Source organism: Phocoena sinus, chromosome 14, assembly GCF_008692025.1.
Source record: "Phocoena sinus isolate mPhoSin1 chromosome 14, mPhoSin1.pri, whole genome shotgun sequence".
NCBI classification, from domain to species: Eukaryota; Metazoa; Chordata; class Mammalia; order Artiodactyla; family Phocoenidae; genus Phocoena; species Phocoena sinus.
In genome coordinates, this window is record NC_045776.1 from 81,330,718 (window position 1) to 81,352,336 (window position 21,619).

A 21,619-nucleotide genomic window follows, 5' to 3' on the forward strand; every position below is an offset into this window, starting at 1 on the left:
AATTTTAAAAGGCTGTAAATACATATATGTGCCTTGTATGCAATTAAAATGTCTGGAAGAATATTCTAAAACCTAACTGTGGACATACCTCTGAGAAGTGAGAAGACTGAGCAGGTGAGGGTTTATTTTTTTAAACTACTATTCTTTGATATTATCTGAATTTTGTTACACTGATCTTGTATTTTTATCTTTAACAGCTTTATTGGGACATAATTCACATAGCATACAATTCACCAATTTAAAGTGATTTAAATGTACGCACACATTCACTATTTTTTAGTATATTCACAGAGTTGTACAATCATCACCACGGTGTGTATTTTTTTTAATGAAAAATATTTTGAAAAATGCTCTAGAAGTAAACTTACTAGTGGCAAGAGAATGTGTGTCTGAGATACGAAAAAAGAAAGTTTTGAAGATTAAGGGAATGATACACATAAACAAGGAGGAAAAAATGATGGAGAGGGTCAGAGACAAAAAAAAAATAAAGATGTTAAATTGAGTTTTAACTAGGAACATATTAGATCTGCCTTCATTAAATCAGCACATCTGGATTCTGTACCAACAAGATCAAGGTAAGATATTCAGGCATGATAAGAAAAAGAAAACAAAGAAACCTTTCATTTGATTGTACTGCAAATATTTGGACCAGATTCTATATAAATCTGCAGATAGCTGGACATGAATTTAGTTTAGAAAAATATATTTACTTTGTAGTTGCTAGAAATCTCTCCTGTCTTAGGAAGTTAACAGAGAGATACTACTTCTTAAGCAACGAATACTTACTGAACATCAACAATGCTCTGATTTGCTTAAGAATACCTGAGATGTCTGTAGCCTTATTATGATTTTAGGCAGCCTCTCTGCTAATGGATGGGGCTGTGTTCCTGTCTTGCTAGTTGTTTGGTATAGGGTGTCCAGCACTGTAGCTTGCTGGTTGTTGAGTGAAGCCGGGTCTTGGTGTTGAGATGGAGATCTCGGGGGGATTTTCGCCGTTTGTTTGATATTACATGGAGCTGGGAGGTCTCTTGTGGGAATAAAGACACAGACCTACTAGAGCATGGACTTGAGGATATGGGGAGGGGGAAGGGTAAGCTGTGACAAAGTGAGAGAGTGGCATGGACATATATACACTACCAAACGTAAAACAGATAGCTAGTGGGAAGCAGCCGCATAGCACAGGGAGATCAGCTAGGTGGTTTGTGACCACCTAGAGGGGTGGGATAGGAAGGGTGGGAGGGAGACGCAAAAGGGAGGAGATATGGGGATATATGTATATGTATAGCTGATTCACTTTGTTATAAAGCAGAAACTAACACACCATTGTAAAGCAATTATACTCCAATAAAGATGTTAAAAAAAAAAAAAGAATACCTGAGAATAAGGAGAGCTGGGTAGAGAGAAAAGGGCTCCTGAAACATACCGACAAACTTAATAAGCACAAACCATGTAGGAATATTCTGACTCTTTGGCTCAAAGTTTTGTATATGTTTTTAGAAGAAGGATGAGAAAGCATACATTTGAAAGATAATATTTTATGAAAACATTCAACAAAACTCACATTTAATCTCTGTATTACTTAAAATTACCTTTTCTCTGAGACTTTTCCCTCATTAAAATCTTGCTTGAGCACTACAGATCTTAGGAATACTTTGTAAAATATCACCTTATTTCCTTTTTTTGTATCTTTAAAAAGCACAGTTCATGGGCTTCCCTGGTGGCGCAGTGGTTGAGAGTCCGCCTGCCGATGCAGGGGACACGGGTTCGTGCCCCGGTCCTGGAAGATCCCACATGCCGCGGAGCGGCTAGGCCCGTGAGCCATGGCCGCTGAGCCTGCGCGTCCGGAGCCTGTCCTCCGCAACGGGAGAGGCCACAACAGTGAGAGGCCCGCGTAACGCATAAAAAAAAAAAAAAAAAATAATAATGGAAGTGTACACAGGATAGCCACACTCATGCAAAACCTGTTTTTATAAAGAAGTAAATATCAGATTAAAAATATAAGTCACTACTGTTGAATTAGGAAACTGCAAAGTAATGCTGGTGCAAAAAAAATTTTTTTTTTTTTAAGGTCATGCTGTGCAGTGGCTTGCAGGATCTTGCTTAAGTGGTAATAGTTGCAAAAATCACTCACCATGTGGCTAACAGTTGACATAATACTTGATTCAAAATCAAGCAACAAGGAATCCTCGAGAACAAGCTATCCTTTGAAGTATCATGTTGTGTTTCCCTATTTCTACATGTGCATGTAAGCATGTGCACGTGTGTTAACACAACATTTTATTGGTAATTAATGAATTGTGCATGCTGGAGACTATTGCTAACAACATAATCATCTCTATAAATGCTCTGATTGACTGTAACATCTTAGGAAACCATATGAAAATAGAAAACGTTACTATCCCCGGTAATATGCCATGTAGGACAATGATCAGTTGTTATTATTTGCTTAAAAGTAAAATTGCTTTATCAGAAAGGTTACCTAAGTCTTGTCCTGTGACTGTGACAACAAATTAAAAATGGAACTGCTTAAACCTCCAAAATATGCAAAATGGTAACTGAAAGAATATCGCTTTAATGACAGTTAAAACCATCCATCTCCATGGGCTAAATGTAGATACATTTGGAAGCTAACCTTGGCTTTCAGGCTTGAGGTTAGACTAGTAGGGCATCTATTGTCATCTGGACAGGTGGCAATAACCTTAGACGGGGATGTCAGAGCCTCCGAAGTCTTCTTTTAGATCTTACATCAAGCTACAATGAACCCTGGCTTCCGAACAAATTCTGAATGCCAAAAAGCAAAGGTGAAGGGTTAACTGCTCGTTATTTTTTATTTCTTTGATGCTAAAATATTTTAAAAAGCAAGGACAGCTCAATTTAGATTTATAAAAAGGCACTCTGATGAAAAGCAAATGTGTTCCTGTATTTTGAAGTAGATGGTTAGAAAGCTAATATAGAGCTTGTGGTCTAAATATATCATTCTTTTAGAGGCAGAACATATTGCTGGGGAAAAAAATCCTCTATCATAGGACTTATGGCATATAGTAACGAAAATGTTTTTTCCATTTGTTGAATTTTCAATGTTGGAGAATATTATTCACTAGACCCAGAGAGAAGTCCTAAATTGGAAAAGCAGCTGAGTCCAAGGTCATCTCTCTTGTTTCCAAATATATCTTGAAACAAATGCAAGAAGGGCACTTTGCTGAGTGTTATCTGGACATATATAGTTTCAATCAAATTCTTCAAGAAGTGTCAGAATAAAAGTTGAACATTTGTTTGACACTGCCAAGTCACTAGCAAGTGGGTCTCGTCAAGGGCTGAGGCTCTCCTCAGCGACCTGTCAATTATTACAACATAAAAGAGTTCTTTTTCCTACTCTCAAGAAAAAGAAATCAAGCACTGTTAAACACCAGCTCTGAATTTTTTTCTCACATTTTTGGATATACAGGAAATCATATAAACTTATAAAAATGTCTCCCAACAAAAATATAACTTTAAAATATTTTGTGGGCTTCCCTGGTGGTGCAGTGGTTGAGAGTCCGCCTGCCGATGCAGGGGACACGGGTTCGTGCCCCAGTCCGGGAAGATCCCACATGCCGTGGAGCAGCTGGGCCCATGAGCCATGGCCACTGAGCCTGTGCGTCCGGAACCTGTGCTCTGCAATGGGAGAGGCCACAACAGTGAGAGGCCCATGTACCGCATAAAAAAAAAAAAAAAAAAAAAAATTTGTTTCTCACCTAAACTCTTTGAATTAGCAAATCTTTTCCATATATCTGAAAATGTGACATGAAGCAAAAACGTGATTGTATAGATGAGATGATAGAGTTGTAAACTGAATCAAAGAATAAAATGTTGAATCTCTTAGTGTAAAAAATATTCCTCCAAAGACAATGAAACAAATAACTGGCTTATTGCCTATACTGCTCTCCTTTGTCATAAAAACCAAATCAAACGTAGTCCATGATAGTAGTCTCTCTTGGAGATGATTCATTTGTGATTCTCTACAATGTATGAATCTCTCATTTCATCAAGGGTCCAAAAGGAAGCAGGGATATTAAGAACAATGCCAACAAGTGTACCAACTCAAAACCTTCAGCAATTTGGTTTCCAACTCCTTTTCCAGCTTCAACTCTCTTACTCTCTCCAGCCTTGTCTGGCTTGTACCTCAGGGCATCCCTTTCTTGGGGCTTCCTCTTCCCCATGGAGCTCTTGTTCCCTCCCTAAGCCAAATTCTACCCATGCTTCCAGAATGGTTGAAACTTGTACTCTCTCCTTCTCTAGCGTGCCTAGACTGCTCCAGCCCACAGTGTTGGTTTTTTTTCCTTTGAATTCCCATAGGACTATTAACTCTTGATCCCATTCCAAAAAGTTAAATTGAAACTTTTAGAGACCCTAAACCCTAAAAAGAGTGTAAGGAAGTCTGAGTTCTGATTTTTCTAATGAAAACTTCTTTTTTTAAAAAAAAATTTATTTTTAAATTTTTGGCTGTGTTGGGTCTTCATTGCTGTATGCGGGCTTTTCTCTAGTTGTGGCGAGCGGGGGCTACTCTTCGTTGCGGTGCGCAGGCTTCTCATTTGCGGTGCCTTCTTTGTGGTGGAGCACGGGCTCTAGGCACGCGGGCTTCAGTAGTTGTGGCACGTGGGCTCAGTAGTTGTGGCTCGCGGGCTCTAGAGCACGGGCTCAGTAGTTGTGGCGCATAGGCTTAGTTGCTCCGTGGCATGTGGGATCTTCCTGGGCCAGGGCTCGAACCCGTGTCCCCTGCATTGGCGGGCGGATTCTTAAACACTGTGCCACCAGGGAAGCCCTGAAAACTTCTTTGATTTCTGAAATATCAAATATCAGGGTACATCTGTTTGCCTACTGGATAATCCAGTGCTGTAAACTCCTTCGATTACTGGTTCCTATCCAAATTTTACTCATCTTTCCAGGCCCAGATCGTTCCTCCCTCTTTTTTTTTTTTTTTTTTTGCGTTATGCGGGCCTCTCACTGTTGTGGCCTCTCCCGTTGCGGAGCACAGGCTCCGGACGCGCAGGCTCAGTGGCCATGGCTCACGGGCCCAGCCGCTCCGCGGCATGTGGGATCTTCCCGGATCGGGATATGAACCCGTGTCCCCTGCATCGGCAGGCGGACTCCCAACCACTGCGCCACCAGGGAAGCCCGTTCCTCCCTCTTTGATGAAGCCTCCTGGACCCCCCTTTGACCTTTTAGTCTTCCCTAGATCTCCGTTTTGATTGCACTTTGATAGCACACAAAATTTAGCACTTGGTTATTAGGATTCGATATATTTGCTGTTGTTTAATGTATTGTTGTTACTCCTGTTAATGACAGGGGCCATGTCTTATACTTTTACTGTACCTTTTCATAGAATCCAGCTGAATGCCCAGCATATCAAATTACAGAGCACAAGAGCTTAGCACATAATAGGAACTCCTTACCCTGGCCCCATGCAACTGGGTAACTTACTGAGCCATTCTAGACTTGTCATTTCCTGAAAACGCCATGTCCTTAAATGCCTTTATGTCTTCCACTTTTCTTATACCTATCAAAATCTTAACTTATTCTTACAAATCTAGCTCAAGTCCCACCTCTTCCATTAATCTTTCCTCAAACCCCCCGTTAGAATTAATTGCTTCTTCCTCTGAGCTCCTTGTTCTATAGATTAAAAAAACTTCTTTTTGCTGTCTAATATTAGAGTTTTCTAGACTGTAAGTTCTTTGAGAGCAAAAACCAGGTCGTGTTCATTTTCATTTTAGCACTTAGCACAGTGTCAGGCACACAGAAGATACTCAATAAATATTTGCATATAAGTAAATGAGTGAACTTACAAATTCATTCTCCAATTAATCAAGTAATATCTTGCTAATTTCTTTGGTTTGGCCTTGGCATTTTCATAGATGAAGGCAAGAAATGTCCATAAAACTATTCAGTGGATTCTGGATTTGACCAAATTAAATAAATTTTGTGGTTTTGCTTAATATTTTATTGTATCTCGATCTTTAAGTTTCATTGCAGCACTGTTCATAAAGTAAAAAACTGGAATCAATCTAAATGTCCAGCAACAGGAGACACATGATTTTAAGACTTTCACAGAGAAAGTTTTAAATTATAACCTATAAAGCTTCTATTTGCTCTGTATCTAAAACTATTGCTTCTTTTATGTATTTACTTGACAATCATTTTTACTATAATTCCCTCATCTGGTTGGTAGAGCTTATTTTTAACCATTTAGTAAATTAGCAAATTAGTAAATTTAGTAAATTAGTAAAGTAAATTAGTAAAGTTTGTTCCTCAGGTACAGTAAGCAAATACATTTAAAAAAAATCATTTAGTAAATAAGAAGCAAAAAAATAGGGACTTCTCTGGTGATCCAGTGGTTAAGAATCCACCTTCCAACGCAGGGAACGCAGGTTCAATTCCTGGTCAGGGACTAAGATCCCACATGCAGCGTGGCAACTAAGCCCTTGCGCCACAACTACTGAGCCTGTGTGCTCTGGAGCCCTCGCACCATAACTAGAAAGAAGCCCGTGCGCCACAACAAAAGATCCTGCATGCCATAACTAAGACCTGATGCAGCCAAAAAAAAAAATAATAAAAAATAAATATTAAAAAAAAGAAGCAATAAAAATAATTTCACACATATTATAGTTTATAAATGGACACTAACCTTTACGGATATATATAACCAGTATATTCATGGGTCACACTGCAGGACAACACAGTAGTAAAGAGTACAGGTCTTAGACTCTGGCTCTGCCACAGTTATTAGCTGTGTAATACTGTGAAAGCCTTTCTATGCCTCAGTTTCATCATCTATAAAATGAGAATAATAGTATCTCACAGGATTATTTTGAGATTTACATTGATTCATACACATAAAGCACTTAGGACAGTGTCCGGTACACACCAAGTGCTTAATAATGGGTTAGCTGCTAGCATCATCATGATCATCATGATTATGATTACAGAGCTTTAGATTACAGGGAATAAAATTTGTTCAATCTTGCTTTGCCTAACTGCTGTTGAAAAAAATTTCTCTTCCTCTGTAAGTCTGCTTCACTTCTAGAACCAATAAACCAATCAGGCTGTGCTCTTTAACAATGGAACAGGCTCCCTCGTGAGGAGTGAGCTGCATTGCGGTTACTCTACCCAGGCTGGAAAGTGATTTGCTACAAGCGTTAACGTCCTGATTTCTGCACTGTAGAGAAGCTCAAAGAGGTCCCTCAAAGGTCCCAATCTAATAAGTGACTACATGACTCATTCTGAGGTTCCTTTCAAGCTCCAAAACTCTATGCCTATTTACCAACTTCTCACATGCAGTGTTAAGCAGCAGTCTTGCCAGGAACCTGCCATTAACACTCTGAACTGAGGCGGAAACAAATACTTTCACTGAAAAGCAGAAATCTTTAATTTCCTTCTGTGTTCTGAAGAGTGAATTTTGTGTTCTGAAACCAAATTTGGTGACTCAAGTCTCTTAGCAATTCTAGAAAGGAAATAGTGAAATTATCGGTGTCTGCTGAGAAAGTACTTACAGTTTGCCAAAAGAGGGAGCATGGGAGCAGAAAGCATGTTTGTCTAAGTCTTTAAAAAAATACTTGTTTGGATTCTGTGCTTTAGTTTTTGACTTCTTTTGCAAGGATGGGATGAGACTAAATGACAGTTACAGACAATATTCTCTTTTTAAGATTGTCTTCAGACAGAAGGGTCAAAGACTGATACACATAACTTTAAACGATCCCTCTCCATCCTCCCCAGACAAAAGTCACCTCATGCCTGGCTGCCACACATCAAATAGCTCTAATTAAACTGCTCTCATTTAAAAGGAAAGGGGGGAGGAGCTCAGGCTAGCAGCTTCTCCTGAGTAGGGAAACAATTACATATTTAATAAAAGTACAACTTTATTTCTCTCCTGGCTGCCATGGATTGTTTAAAAAAGAAGGATTCATTGTATATATAAGCTAGATCTCACCTTTACCACAACAATGGAGAAGTTATTGATATAACCAAGTTTAAGGAAAGTTAATCATCAGGGTGGTGCTAACTTATTCACTCCTTAGGGCTAATCACTCCTTCTTGCCAAGCAAGAGGAATGATATAAGCGCCTAAGAACCCTTTGTAGAAACAAGTCTTTGATTCACACTTATTATTAGTCACTAATGTTGGGTGAATGCCTGTGTAAGACAAGGAGGTTTCTATAAGACTAAGACACACATCTCCATGAGAAGTCATTTTTCAATACAAATTTGATTTTTGCCTTTGTAAAGGCAGCTTTAGCGAGTTACCCATTTGTGCATATTTTCAAAATCAATTCAGAAGAATTCTGCAAATTTATATATTTTTAGTTTGAGCAACAGATTCAGTCTCTTCCTTTACTCAAATTACCAAAAAGTTCTTTGTATTACGTTAGCCTAAAAACTTAAGAAACACACTTGGAAAATTCACAGACCTTAAAATTTTCCCCCCAAATTATATATGTTATGTAAACTATTTGATGGTTTAATGAAATGGCTTCTTTTATTACTGCTGTCTGCTGCATTAAAGCAAAATGATAGAAAATATTAATCTAAAGAAGAAAGTTAAATGTTCTACAATTTCCTGAGATCTGGTTTAATTTCCATAGGCCTTCGAACAATGTTCTAAGACAATTCTGCTACACCTTCTGGACCGGGAAAATACATGATCTTGGATTCAGTTATTAATAGATTTATAACAGAAAAGACATTATCCTATTATAAGATTCTTCTTAAAGGACAACCTTTAAAGTTGGATTATTTCCTTAACTAATACAGGAAGCAAGATAAGCACTGGCCTTTTGAAATTTACAGTTTAAATAGTCAGTCCCATGCAACAGCTGGCAATACTGGGTCCTAGGAGGAGAAGATCTGTGAATGCAGAAGCAGATTTCACAGGCTACATTTTTTTCCTTTATTTGGGCCATCATGTGGAAGCCGGATTATTTTCCAAAACGATTAAGTACTCTCATCAATTAGCCAGCTAGAGTATCAATCCTGAAGGAAAAATGTAATAAATTCTTCTTCTTTAAGTGCCAGCTGTCAAAAACTGTCAGAGTTAGTCAAAGCTTTTTAATGTTCCAATCAAATCGTAAAATGAGTGGAAAGTCACTGTATAAAACCCATTAAGCTGTGTTACTAAATGTCCAATGTTACATAAAAACTATAAATAACTTTGTACTTTTAGGGCTTTTTTTTTTTTCAATTTGCTTTTCTTAAAATAATAATGATGTTCGGCTTCAGTTAATAAAGTAATTTTGGAGCTGCCTTAGAGTTTAATCCACATACTCTTTCTGTGTGGAATACAGAAGGCAAGCAATAATCAAATCAGAATTGTAAGCATTCCTTGGAGTATCTGTCGCTAACAATTTTAAAAATTAAGAGAAGAGCATCAAAGACAGTGAAGGCTGAAAAAACTAATCATTAGGCTTAATAATCTTACAAATTGACATAACTTTGGGGAATAAAATGCTGTTTCTGGGAAGCACATCTAGTCTTTTTCAAATATTTGCAAAGGAATTCATACTCTGGTTAAAGGAATATCACTTACTACTGGCTTAAAAATAACAAGGCAGTAGCCAACACTGAACAAATACATTTACCTCAATGTTCAAAAACTGATTATTGAGTTAATAAGGGTTTGCTTCCACACAGTGAACATAGCCTTTCCTCTTTTAGTACATGGTTGATCTAATAGTTGATCTACGGGCACAAATGAGAATGCTGGTAACGGATATTTGACCAAATAAGTAGCTAAAGTAAGCTGAGGACCAGATTCAAACCACTTAATAACATTGAAATGCTTCTTTTTTTCTTAAGATATGTTAAAAGAACTTTGGGGCTTCCCTGGTGGCTCAGTGGTTGAGAGTCCACCTGCCGATGCAGGGGACACGGGTTCGTGCCCCGGTCCAGGAAGATCCCACATGCCGTGGCTGGGCCCGTGAGCCATGGCCGCTGAGCCTGTGCGTCCGTAGCCTGTGCTCTGCAGTGGGAGAGGCCACAACAGTGAGAGGCCCGTGTACCGCAAAAAAAAAAAAAAAAGAACTTTGTTTCTATACTTTCCTGGTAAGTTCTTCCATACTCTGATGGATCCCATCTCTTCCAGTAATAGCTCCTAGAATTACGAAAAATTTCCATGCTAATAAGATTCTCTGATTACCAAGAAAGACACTTTCTAACAAAAATCAAGAGTAGAACACATGTGGGAACAAATACACCCAAAGCCATTAATCCAGTTTGTATATTTTGCACAGGGTAGAAACAACTTTCTTCATTAAAATGTTTTTGTTTTGTTTTCTCCAGGATAGCTAAAAAGAAAGAACCCAAGATGGACATGCTAACAATTTGAAATTTGAGTTTTCAAATCTAAAAGAAATTTTGAAAAGTAAATTGAAACTGAAATGAAGTAAAGGGTGGCATATGAATTTAGTATCTTTCTTTAAGGAAAAACCAAAGAAATCTTCAAATACCTTGTCTAGATGAAGCAGAGACTTGAGGCACTTTGACAATTTCTTATATTTAAAATAACAGTCCCCCAAACCTAAATACTATATTAGACTTTTGGTGAAAATAAATAATAATCCTTAAATTTAACACAGTACTATAACAGGAATACTTACTTAAAAAAGAATAAAAATTTACACTATATAAATTTTAAATAAATAGCCGTGATATGTGCACCAAGTTTTATTTGTGTTTAAACAATACAAGTAGAACAAATATGTTATTCAAAATAATAAATCTTCTTGAATTTTACATAAGAAAAAGAAACTGAAGTGAAACTGTAGGAATTGCTGAGCTTCAGATAAATGTTTCTTCAAAACAAGAGATATTAATTCCTAAAAGATTCCTCTAAAGTTAAAAAAAGATTAAGAAAAACATTAAACCACTGGGTTATTATGTTTAAAAAAACCTACAGTTTCTTAATGGACATATGTTTACATTTACAGATAGTAAACTCAGTCTCCTGTCTCATAAAACACAGAAGACACCACTATGTCTAAACTAAGCAAAAAAATAAAAGACTCTTTTCCATATTAAAAAACTTTTAAAACCTAAATCTACCTTAACATTATTTTCCAAGAAAACTTAACAGGGAATGGCTAATCTGAAAGCAAAATGTTGCACAAATCACTTTCAAGAAAGGGAATACACCATGGGATTATGCTTATAGCTAGCAGTATCAGCTAAAACCCCAAACAATGACACATGAACTCAGAGTATCAGCCGGTCCTCTCCTCCCTCCTGAATTACCTGACCAATGGAAGTTTGGCTTTGTTGTTTCAGAAAGCACTGTTTCTTACATTCCATCAATTGTTCAAAATCACGCCACATTTTCACTTGTTTCATATTTGGACCATGACTTTCTCGTACAGCTTTTTGTTTTTCCCGGAGTTTCTATTGTTAAAAAAAAAAATCAAGAATAATTAAATCTCATATAGGGATTTACTTCTATTGTTCTAATCAGAAGAATATGGTATGCTTTGTACATCTGATGAATAATAACTAAGCCAGGTTCTCCTATGATAGATGAAAATGAAGATGATAAAAGTTAACTAAATTTATGATAGATCTAGGACAACCTGAATTTAAAAAGAACAGAAAAATGTAAAAGAAAGGAAGGGGGGAAAAAAATAAAGGGAATCTGGAAAGTGGAGCAGTAACATGGTATATAAAAATATGCAGATTTTGGAAGTCAGAAGACTTGAGTTCCAACTCTGGCTCTGTCACTAGCTGTAAGGAAGACAATTTCTCTGGACTGCAGTTTTCTCAATTGTTAATTAAGGTTAATAACAGGGGTAATTATAAAAGTATCTGCTTTATAAGATTATTTTTTCCACATGACAATTGATATGGAAAAAATTATAAACTACCATGTGTTATACATGTTATTATTATTAAATACTGTATTCTTTCCTGAATCAGTATGCTCTAAGGGTATGCTCTATACCCAAATAAATCAAATTGTATGTAAATATTCCTCAGGGAATAGGTCTAGTGATATTCTAAAAAGGCCCAAATCCTTATCAGAATTGTTTTTGTTACTACTAGCCTATATAGTTCCACCTGCCAAAATTGTTCTACTTACTGACTCTAAAATTATAAATAGGAATAAGAACATTTTTCAATACATTGCAAAACTATACTTTGGTTCTGTATTATGGCAAATTGAGGAGAGTGACAAAGAAAGGGAGGCACAAAGTCAGAGACAATGAGAGGAAAGAAAAGAAGGAAGGAAAGAAGAGAAAAACAGAGATGATAGTACACACATAAGGAAACAGTGCGACAGAAATACATACACTGACACACAGTGTGAGAAATCACCAAGAAGGGCAGAAAAACAAGCAAAGGCACAGAAACAGATTACACAGGAACGTCTCCATCTTTTCCTCTTTTAGTACACACGGTTGATTTAACATGTGACCTAAGCACATAAGTGAAAAGGCTGGTCATTGGTACTTGCCCAAATAAGAGGCTAAACTAAACTGAGGCCAGGTTCAAAACGCTTTCTAAAGACTGCCCTCTCCACCTATGGTTAATGAAAAGCAAAGTTAACAGCAAATAGCAACAGGAAACAAAACAGAATTAAGAAAATATAATTTAAACATAACCAGCAATTTTTTGACACAATGCCTGGCATGCAAATACATCTATTTAAGTCTATGTTATAAATAAAGTATCTCACAACAAATATTTTTATCCTCATAAACTAAAACAAAAGTAGTAAGTCAGATCAAGAGTACTGAGCATGATTTTAAGATTAAGGTACTACTTAACTGTAACTTTTCTTATATTATTGGAATAATTTCCTTGTCAAAATCCTAACAACCTATAAAAAGTTATTTAAAGAACCAAAGACAGGAGGTGGGGACTGTCTGTATCAGAAATATTATATTACTGTCACTTATTACAGATTTATTTTGTGGATAGTTGCAATGTACAAAAAATACTTGTCACAGATTTCATTGTTCTTAAAAGGAAGAGGTGGTACAGGAGGAGGAAAGTTACAACTTTCAGTACAATATTCCATCTTGGTAAGGCAAATTCTAGTATATGATAGTGTGAATTGTAGCACTATAGCTTGGTCTAATTTCAGAAACTCAGTTGGCATGAGGAGGTCTGTGGATGTCCAGTCTTTGCTGGTTTGGAAGGCATATGCTATTGTCAGTTTCAAAGCCTAGGTATGTTCTGTGTTTGCCTTGAAAATTTAGATCCACTCTAGGAGTGAGAGGATCAAGAAGCTTTGTTTCTTAAATGATACAGCCTGACAATCGGGGCATGAACTAATCAGTGGCTCATTTTGCTGGAACATGCTTGACGTCAGACTGCTGCTACTGCTTTCCTCCAAAATCCTGCAGTAAAACACTACACTGGAAGGGGAAAGAATAATCTTTAATCATATTTAGCAATTAAGTTTGGGTCTTTGAAAGGATTCAAAGTTTGACAAATATTTCTCTACACATAGCATCCACCCAGATACTTTTCAAAACAAATGAAATAGAGGAATATTTTCATACAAAAAATTATATTATTTATGAAATACCTGGATGAAAGTCAATTACTGACAATCATACTAAATCCTAAAGCCCCCAAAGTCTCTAGTTAAAATACTGTACAAATGAATGTACAACTTGATTCAAATACATACGTTTGAATATGAAAATTATTTTTTCCTTTTGAGTATGGCATGTCATTTCATAAATGGAATAAGGTGTACAGAACTCAATTTCTCTGATGAAATGGAAGAATCAGCTTTAATGTTTCTTTTTATTTTTTACTTAGATTAATATGATGGACATCTATTCACAATTCATACAAAAAGAACAGATGAACACTTTTTATAGATATGGCTGATTCCAGATTGGGGACAGGAAATGTACAGAATGAGCCTTTTGTTTGGAACATTTTGTCATTCCAGAAAATAAAAAAGCCATCAAAACCTAGTAGGATTGTTTCAAAAGGATTCAGGAGCTGACTTCAAGAGGCTTCCATCGGCCAAACATGGGGCAATTTGAGCGTGGATAGGAATAATAATTGCAATGGATTGAAACATTTAAAACATGTTAAATCTGGGAGTTATACTTTTAAAGGATGATAAAAAATGAACTCATCATTTTGAAAACCAGTAATAAACAAATCAAGCAGTTATTCTGCCTTTCCTATATGACCTGTACTTTAGAGTAACCAGAGTTGGTAAGTTGCTCTTAACAGAATTATTCCAGCCAATAAATGAAGAAGGAACAACATAATTAGAATATGACTGTTTTGCAACCTCTAATGAATTAATGGACTGAGGAAGTGATTTTCATTGGCTGCCTACATTACAAAAAGAGAGCTTCCCAAATATTGAATCGTATTTAATCAAGTCTCTAAACCCAACTGCCAATTCACAGGACATACTGGGGACAGAAGAACATGCTAACTGACACTACAGGGAGGCCATCAACAAAGCTCAGAATGCTGGAAAATGACAAATGATCAGGTTTTTTTTCTTCCAACAAATAAATTGTAAAGAAAAAAGATGGACTAGTAACCTAGAGAAAAAGGGACTTAAGAAATATATCAAATAATAGCAATGTATGAACTCTTATTAGGATCCTGATCTAAACAAATAAACCATTAAGAAATTATGAGACAATTGGTGAAGTTTGAACACTGACTGGGTATTGGGTATTATGCAATTATTGTTAAATTATTTTTGGCATGATAGTAGTATTGCAGTTATGTTAAAAAAAAGAGTCTTTATGATACATACTGAAATATGACCAGATAAAACAATTAAATCTCTGAGATTTGCCTAAAAATGGGCAAATCTGGAAGTGGGACTATAGATAAAACAAGACTGGTCACAAATTTAATTACTGAAGTTGAGTGATGGTTACATGTGAGTTCTTTACATTATTTCCTCAATTTTTTATTTAGGCTTGAAATTTTCCATAATAAAAACTTTTAATTTTTTTAGTTCTTTTTAAAGTTTTTTTCAAAAAGACTTTTAAAAAGTCTACTTAGCAATTACTTCATTGCTTTCTACACTATTTGTTTTTCTGAAGTTCATCATTAGAATATTACTTACAGGTTTATGGGAGCTAATTCAGCTTTTATGTAAAAGCAGATATATGTAAATATGTTTTTAATAATGACTCAAATGAAAAAATGAAAGTAAGAATGAATAATTTTACTATCACCAATTTATTGAGTCAGACCAATAGCTAAACTGTACAATGCATTAAGACTGAAACAAAGCCATATTTTTCATTTGCACTTTCAGGATGGACAAGCCTATATATATATATAAAATCATTTCCAGGCTGCAGCCTCAAGAATATTTGAACGTTGAAATTAGACACCCATATATAATCAGTATTTTAAATGAAAAACTGCAGCCAACAATTTCTAACTCTGATGCTACAAACTTGACACTTCTATTAGAAAAACTAAGGAACTTCAATTTTCAATAGTGAAACTAAGTAAAGAACAGAAAAAATGGCGTATAGTGAAGCATGGTTAGCATTCACTATGCAACATGGATTTAAAATCATTGAAGATTACAATCAATTAGAAAAATCAATTAGTCATTTAAGTCCTGATGTTCAAGGCCCCACCACCTCTTCTACTAGGAGTGGCTCAGAGAACTGAGAAAACAAGACTCAATCACATGCTCCTATTTTTAGTAGCCCTCATATAAGACTGGCAGGTAGGGAGTGAGTATCTTAAGTAAAGTTTTTCGATTATTTGTATTAATTGAATCAATGTTTCTAAAGGACTTAAACTAGCCCCTGGCTCATAGTAAGAGCTTTGCGTTTATTAAATAAAATAAATGAATAAGTTTATACTTATAAGTATAATCCCAGTATTCCCAGATACCTGGGAATAATCTGAAACTTGTAGTTCATTAAACGTGGCATTTTGTTTGTTACGCATGAACTCTTTGTTATTTAAAACTGGATTTCCCCCCTCCTCCCAAATTCATGTGCCTTCACTTTTACAAAACTAAATTCCTAAGGAAGAGTCTTCATCTTTGAAAGGGAGTAAGAAAGTTCCAATTTCCTCTATAACCTTAAAAAAAATGACAATGGCATAACCATGTACTGAAAGCCTGAATAGACACATTTAAAAAAAAAACATTCTTGGGACTTCCCTGGTGGTGCAGTGGTTAAGAACCCCCCTGCCAATGCAGGGGACACAAGTTCGATCCCTGGTCCGGGGAGATCCCACATGCCACAGAGCAACTAAGCCCGTGCGCCACAACTACTGAGCCTGTGCTCTAGAGCCCACGTACCACAACTACTGAGCCCATGTGCTGCAACTACTGAAGCCTGTGTGCCTAGAGCCTGTGCTCCGCAACAAGAGAAGCCACAGCAATGAGAAGCCCATGCCCCTGCTCGCTGCAACTAGAGAAAGCCTGCGTGCAGCAACGAAGACCCAACGCAGCCAAAAAAAAAATGCATTCTTACCTTTCCAAGATTTTCCTGTTCAGCAATATTTTTGGTATACTGTTCCCTGGGGAGTAAACATAATGATTTAGTTTACATTTACTTCAATCGATTTGATCATACAACTAAATTATAAATTAACATATCTATCTAAATATATTAGACGATACAGTTTATAGAGTACTAGAGTCAGAATGAAACCCATTATCAAACACTCCCTTTTCCAATCTTTAGTCAGTTCATCTAATAAACAGTAATATAAGGAAAAAACCAAGGCAAAACATCATGTAAGAAGTTAAGTACCATTTCCAGTTAATCTACACTTAAATCAATGGTAATCCATTTGCTTAAATTACACTTTATTTTTAAAGAGGTTTGCAGAAGAGAGAAAGGATACACATTTTTAAAAAACATTAAATAGCATCTAACCCAGCAATCCAACTTCTAGGAAGTCATCCTACAGAAAAACTCTCATAAGTTAATAAAGATGAAAGCAAAGACTATTACTTCACCATTGCTTATAGTAGTGAAAATCTGCAACCTACTAAATGTTGATAGATGGGGAAATGTTTAAATAAATTATGGTACATCCGTTCAAAGGAATTATACAGAGTTGTAAAAAAAGAATGAGGTAGATCTATAAATACTAAAGTGGAAAAAATTCTAGATAAATTATTAAGAAAAAAACTGTATATGTAGCTTAATTTTATTTATGTATACACACATATACAGACATATTAGCAAAAGCATGGGAAAAGAATATGGGATAATATACAACAAAATATTAACAGTAGACATTTACGAGGTATGGCAGTGTGTACAACATTCAATTTTTGTGTGCTATACTTGATAATGGTTACTTTTTGTTTTTATAAGTATTTCTTTTGTAAGCTAAAAAAGTTACAAATTTTTAATGTAAAAATAGAAATACAAATAACATTGTATTTTTAAACAAAGGTATAATTATATTTTAATATTATATAAGACAAAAAGTGAGATTTGAAGTGTTAAGGACAAAGACTGAAGGATGAGGACACAGGAACCAAGGACAAAGGAACCAGTGACAAGAAGTAAGAAACTTTAGACCTCAAATTTGTATGGAAAGACTATATTTCTGTATAAAGCTACACAGTAGTACTTAGGAAGAAATTAAACAACACAAAATTGGGAATCTAAGAAATCATAAACCACAAACTCTAGCAGCTTAAGTGAAGAAAGATTTGCATTTATGTCAAAAGGGAGGTAAACATGATTAGAATAGAGAGAATGGCAATCAAAAGTACCTGAAGTCTTTACAGAGCTGAAGTGAAGGTAGAATTTGTGCACAGGAATAAGAGTGGAAGGGAATAGACACAATCTTGATGAACCTTCATTTTGCCCTTAAAATTTATGAGACACTAAGTCAAAATTGTTTACCTTTCTAGCTCTTCAATGAAAAAAAGCTGGGAGGAACTAAATGACATATCCCTCAAGAAGAATGTATGGTTATAATTAAGAGAGCTTTAAATAATTCATTTATTACCCTAGGTCCGAGGAATGTCCAAACTGTTTCAGAATTTCCATTTATATTTTATCAAGAAATCGACAGGCACATGCTCTTTCCCCATAACAGTAATACGTAATTTTAATTTATTCAATGAATTTATTCAAGAAATAATTACAGAGCACCTGTTATGTACCAAGCATGCCCTGGGATTTCAAAAAGAAAACAGGACAGACAGGGTCCTTGCCCTCTAGGAATTCATACTGTATCATTTCCAAAATACTGCTGCATACATTATATTCAACTTGAGCCTCTGTGGTATATATTATTCTCCTTATTTTATAGATGAGGAATGATTTGTCCAAGGTCACAAAACTAGGAACTGGAAAAATCAGGTTAGAAACAATTTTGTGGTCTCTCTCTAGTACTTTGATATATAATATGCTGCCTCTTTAAGTAAAATTAAAATTTGCAGATGATTTTTCAAAACCAAGCTAATTTCTTACACCTTTGGCCTTACCAGGAAGTACCATAAAAGTAGAAAATGAAATAACGTTAAAGATATTGTGTCTACAATAGTTATAATATTTTAAACATGTATCAGTGAGTTTAGAGTATAATTAACTCCATTTTATTCTTAACATTCTTATCATGTACTACTCTAGTCAGGACGCAGTATTTTTCTATTGGAAAACTGAGGAATGGTAAAGGTTTACAATGATTTTTAAAATGATGAAGAGGAATATCTAGCTAGAAAACTGATAAGAAAACCAATAGTTCAGGAGCTATATTTCCTTTTTTACTATTTATATTGATCACTTTGGAATAAAAGAAACAATTTCTAAAACTTTTATTTTTCAAGAACAAAATTAACTTCTCACATTTGTGAAATATTAGCATTGACTATATAGATTTAATGAGCAAAGTTTACATTCAATGAAAGAATTTGAATAAGTACATTCAGTATGTTTTTTTAATGTAGACTTATTATTTTTTTTTAATATTTGGCTGTGTCGGGTCTTAGTTGTGGCATTTGGGATCTTTCGTTGCAGTGCGCGGACTCTCTAGTTGTGGCGCGCAGGCTCCAGAGTGCGCGGGCTTCAGTATATGCAGCACACGGGCTCTCTAGTTGTGGCACGTGGGCTCTGGAGTGCGCAGGCTCAGTAGTTGCAGCGTGTGGGCTTAGTTGCTCTGCGGCATGTGGGATCTTAGTTCCCTGACTAGGGATCGAACCTGTGTTCCCCTGCATTGTAGGGGGATTCTTAACCACTGGACCACCAGGGAAGTCCCTGTATGTTTAATATGTTAGACTATTAAAAAATAATATCCTATTTATAGGATATTTTTGGTCTGGCCTGCATTATATTAAAAAAATTTAGACTTTGCAAAACATTATATTTCTTAGATTCCTTTTTGTAATATTAATGTATATGCCACTAAAAATCTCAACTGCAGTCTAGAATAAGTGTGAATCCTACACTTCATTTGAGTTCTTACCAAATGGTAAAAGCAAAACATTTGAATTACGATTAGGGGCAAAGAAAGCTTATCTTGTTCATTACTGCATTTTATCAAAGCTAGCAATTCAACTATAAACGTATTTTTTAAGACAGCATTTGATTTATTACAATATGCTGCAAGCTAGTATTACAAAAAGAAAAAATCACCATATAAGGACTAGTAGTATTTATACACCCTTCTTTGCTTTAAAGGCTGACATACTGCAGTCACACAGTTTCTAGCTGAAATGCAGTCACTCACACTGCACAATGAGCAGGCCAACAACCAGAGTGCAGGCCATGTAGGACTTGAAAAATAGACCAACCTTAGTGCTTTTAAAAAAGCAATTATGAAATTATATGTATTCCTGAGGAGGGGGTAATGGGGATTAACTGCTTAATGGTTGTAAGAGTTTCTGTTTCGGGTGATGAAAAAGTTTTGGTAATATATAGTGGTTATGGTTGCATAATATTTTTAATGTAATCAATGCAACACTTTTAATTATACACTTAAAAATGGCAAATTTTATGTTATTTACCTTTTGACACAATAAAAAAGTAAGCAAGCAAGCAAGAAAAATTATATGTATTCTTACTTAGTCAGCAGGGCTGGACTATCTAGATGTTTAACAAGATTTAATCCTAAATAATATCTTACTATATGCTTATTTAAGTACTCTGACTTTGTATAATTCCATCTTATTTATAAAACTTCTATAGATTAAAACATTAAGTAACTCAATATAAAAACAACAAAATTACTTGCCTAATTGCCTTTCTTTTTTCTTGTTGATCAGAAGAGACATATGCCTTCATTTCATCAGTAGCACGACGAAGTTGTACTTCTAGGTTCTAAGTGGAAAGACTAAGCTTTAGGTTAAGTCCTTGATACAGAAAAATCTCAGAAAAGTTTTTGATCCACTTTCTTTGTCTTACCTTAATCATACAATTTGTATAATGGTATCTACTTTCGTCTTGAAGACATTCTTCACGGAGTCCTCTGACTTCCTAATGTATATAATTTTAAATGGGCAACATTATCGAAAGAATAATCAGATACAGAAAGGATGACTATATTTACAACAAAAGAAATACCATCAGAGTATTTCCTCTTCTGCAACCGAAACTTTATTATAATAGACTAGGTTGCAATCTTTTCTAGAGACCACTCATATCACTCTACAACCTATAAGTTTAGTTATTTATTAAGTACCTACTGTGTGCCCAGCTCTGTGCTAGGTGCTGGGGACAGAGGAGTGAACAAGACAGGTCCCTGCTCTCATTCAAGTAGAGGAAACAGACATAAACAAGGAAACATGTAATGAAGGTAGTTTCAGATGGGAAAAAGTGCTATGAAGAAAATTCTGCAGTAGAATGTGATAGGGTGACTGAGTGGGCAATGTTAGGTGATCAGAGAAGACCTCTAGGAGGATGTGACATTTAGGGTGAGACCTAAAAGGTGAAAAGGAGAGATCAAGGCAAATAGTTGGTGGTAGAGTATCCCAGAGAGAGAATACATGCAAAACCCCCAAGGTGAAAACAAGCTTGGCCTGTCTGAAGTACAAGAAGGCGGCCAGTGTGGCTGGGGCCCTGTGGGCGAGGAGTAGAGCACGTGGATATGAAGTTCATGGAAGCAGGTAGGGCCTTATAGACCACAGTTCTGAAGTTAGATTTTAAGTGCAACAGGAAGCCAGTGGAGGGTAGCCTAAGTGCTGTATAGGTTTCTTTGACTGCTCTATGGAGAATAAACCTTAGGAAGGCAAGCGTGGAAGGGGAGAGTAGGTGGGAGGTTACAGTGCAAGTCTAGGGGGCTGGGACTCTGGCGGTAGGGGTGTAGATGGAGAATTTAGTATGTACACATCAAGTTTGAAGACATAAAAATCTCTGCAGCTTAGGAGACAGACTCAGGGGATGAGGGTAAAGATTTGGGAATCTTTTGACATTGGTAGTGAAAATATGCATATACAGGCAGTTTCTGCTAAGTTGTTAAAATAAAAACTGTCTTCTTACCTGTTCTAATTTGGACCGATTGCTTTCAAGGCCTGCTGCACAGCTATCATACTGGGATTTCTTTTCATCACACTCCTGGGTTAATTCCTAGTATGAAAAGGGTAATTAATTGAATAAGTAAAAAACAAAGGCCTAAAATGTGGCTCTGAAACAATACATGCCCTTGTCAGTCTTGTAACTTAACTCTAA

The 21,619-nt window shown here is 35.9% G+C and overlaps 1 protein-coding gene across 3 annotated transcripts in view; it reads right to left on the reverse strand.

The window, feature by feature from the left end:
- Positions 1-10,652: 10,652 nt before the first annotated feature.
- IFT81 (intraflagellar transport 81) overlaps positions 10,653-21,619 on the reverse strand; it is an 86,410-nt gene continuing 75,443 nt past the window's right edge. For 2 of the 3 annotated variants that reach the window (XM_032603592.1, XM_032603591.1), the window contains exons 15-19: positions 21,431-21,517; positions 20,357-20,428; positions 20,187-20,272; positions 16,460-16,505; positions 10,660-11,402 (exon numbers count right to left, since the gene is read on the reverse strand). In XM_032603592.1, coding sequence (XP_032459483.1) covers positions 11,220-11,402; positions 16,460-16,505; positions 20,187-20,272; positions 20,357-20,428; positions 21,431-21,517 — 474 coding nt within the window. In that variant the 3' untranslated portion in view covers positions 10,660-11,219. Of the gene's footprint in view, positions 11,403-16,459; positions 16,506-20,186; positions 20,273-20,356; positions 20,429-21,430; positions 21,518-21,619 lie in introns of all 3 variants that reach the window. The other variant, XM_032603590.1, reaches the window with a different exon arrangement.